The following is a 2,500-nucleotide window of genomic DNA, read 5'->3' on the forward strand; positions in this document are numbered from 1 at the left end:
AAGGAAAAATGGAAATAAAAAATAACTTAGTGTGGCACATTTTCCTTTTAAAAATATAATTGATTTTTATCTCCCTGAAGTGATCCAGACGCAATTTAATGAAAAAGTCACTGAAAATTGATTTAGCAAATTTTTGGTCAAAATAAAAGGAGTAATTCCCACGATACTTCCCCTTTGAAATAGCTTAGCTTTTTTTTCCTGCAGTTTGTCTTAATGGTGAAGTAGTAAAAATAATATTAATGTCCTCAGCCCTACTACAAACATTTTGTCTGGGTTGCCCCTACTCAACTGAATTCCAGTTTTGGTATGTTCAAAAGTTCTTAACCCCTTGAGTCCTGGGGAAGTGACACTTGTAAATTTTACTCTTGGTATATAATGCCAGGGGGCTGCTTTAGAGACCGATAGGGGTTAAAAATAATAACTCTGTCATTCCAGTTACTATAGTACATATCTTCTTTTTTCAACTGATATCCTATAATATTCTTCATGTCAGTAAACAAAATACAAACTTTTCTCAATTTTTGTAGGATATTCCTAGCAAACAATCTGCCATTTTGGACAACCCAGGTATTTATCAGTTGGTTTAAGTGTCAAAAGATAACAGAAGGACTTTGTTCTTTCCATTTGTAGGCGATGAGGTAGAGTTCTGTTTGCAAACCAAGTTACCCACAGTGTCGTGGAACAGAGACTGATTTGATATGCACAGTTTTAATACACTCTGGTAGTTTATTTCAGAACTTGCTGTAGCAATGATTCGTCAAAATAGAAACAGAAAACAGAAGTTATAATTCCTTAGGCCATGTGGAAAAGAGATCTTGTGTGTTAAGTATTCTTATGTGTTCTTATGTAGTTTGAACTAGAACATAAAATAAACAGATCTAAGGCTAATCGCTAACAGAAAAATTGAATAATGAACAAATAAAAGACACTTACACAAAACGATGAAATGAAAAATCTTATTCTAAAAAAATCTAGAACAATTTTTAACTTACCTTAGTCTCCGAGATGTGAATGATTCCTAGATTTTTATTCGTAAAAGATGATCTCTAGCCTTCCAGATGATAATGGGAATGATTCGTGATGTGAGGGCTAAGTATAATTAAGTTAATATTACAACAATGAACTATTTGAGTATAACACAATACAAGAAATGTGAGACGTAAGAATTTAAACTACAAAATTAGAAGTATTCCTGGTAGAAATCCTAACTAGGATCTTGTAGTATCCTTTACGATCTTGAATAGGATTAGGATCCTGTTTAGGATCCCAAATAGGATAAGGATCCTAATCAGGATCCTATTTAGGAATAAGATCCTCACTAGGATTCTCAACAGGATCCTATTAAAATAGGGAAGGAACCAATAATCAAGATCCTGAATTGGTTTTTAATTTTGTCATCAGTGAAACAAAATTTACATCAAAACAACAGATTCCTGATGTCTGGAATCAAATCAAGATCTGCTCAGAATTTCGTTAAGATCCTATTGGATCCTGTCAGGAACTTGACAGGATCCTTTTAGGATCCTGACAAGATCTTGATAGGATCCTACAGGAACTTATCAGAATCATACAAGATCCAGTCAAGAATTATGTGTCATGAAAGCTACACATTATTGGGCGCAAAAACTAACACCATTTTCAAATTATTATCAAAGACAGTGTAAAGAAATATTATGAGCACTGCATGGTTGGTTGGGTGAATGTTGATCTAAAAATCTAACAACATTTATCTTTGCGAAAAGTATGTTTTTTTTAGTCAAATGGTTTTTCTCTGTAGGGTTCAAGAAAGATGTTATCAGATTTTGCAATCAACTGGATGTAAATATCCCTGATAAAAAACATCAATTTGCTCCATTTATCCATGAGTCGTACCTCATAGCAAATGCTTCCAAACTATCTGGATCTTATGAGAGCAATGAAAAGTTAGCATTCCTTGGTAAGTATAGCAGTTTTATTGTCTAATTAGAACTTGTCTTGAAATAATTAAAAGTAGTTAAGAAGTTAATATCAAATAGTTGCCTTTTACATTGATCCTTTGATACCTCAAACACCCTTGGATGCCACCAGTTGACAAGTAAAATCATCTGGTGTTAGACAGAGTAAAATCTTCTACTATGAGACCTCCATTTAAATCTGTACTTCTCCATTTAAATCAGACTAACTGCGATTTTCATAATTCTGCGGAATCTTACCTTCAAGCGCCAAGCACCAAACTGCGTTTTGGCTTCCATCAATCAAATTTCCGAACATAGCCAGGGCTCAAAGTTTATTTTTGGCTTTGGGAGCACTTGTGCTCCCACCTGTATATTTTTAGGCGCACTGCCAAAATTTTAGGCGCACAGCTTAGAATACTGGGAGCACATTTTGTAACAGAAAAGCAGAACTCAAGACATTATTATGTCATCTTCAGTTTTTGTATTTTATTTTAATCCTGTGTTTGTTGTTTTAACTAGTAAGGCTGACTTTTTGTTTGAGACAGCGATAAAATTCTCGTGGTTTT

The 2,500-nt window shown here is 33.9% G+C and overlaps 1 protein-coding gene across 1 annotated transcript in view; it reads left to right on the forward strand.

Annotated features, from left to right (window-relative positions):
- Positions 1 to 527: 527 nt before the first annotated feature.
- The window catches only part of LOC138035187 (ribonuclease 3-like), a gene marked incomplete at its 5' end in the record, with an annotated part of 8,866 nt that continues 6,893 nt past the window's right edge, over positions 528 to 2,500 (forward strand). The window contains 2 exons of the mRNA XM_068882008.1: positions 528 to 567; positions 1,778 to 1,936. Coding sequence (XP_068738109.1) covers positions 528 to 567; positions 1,778 to 1,936 — 199 coding nt within the window. The remainder of the gene's footprint in view (positions 568 to 1,777; positions 1,937 to 2,500) is intronic.

Source organism: Montipora capricornis, unplaced genomic scaffold (genome assembly GCF_036669925.1).
Source record: "Montipora capricornis isolate CH-2021 unplaced genomic scaffold, ASM3666992v2 scaffold_303, whole genome shotgun sequence".
In the NCBI taxonomy this organism is placed as follows: domain Eukaryota; kingdom Metazoa; phylum Cnidaria; class Anthozoa; order Scleractinia; family Acroporidae; genus Montipora; species Montipora capricornis.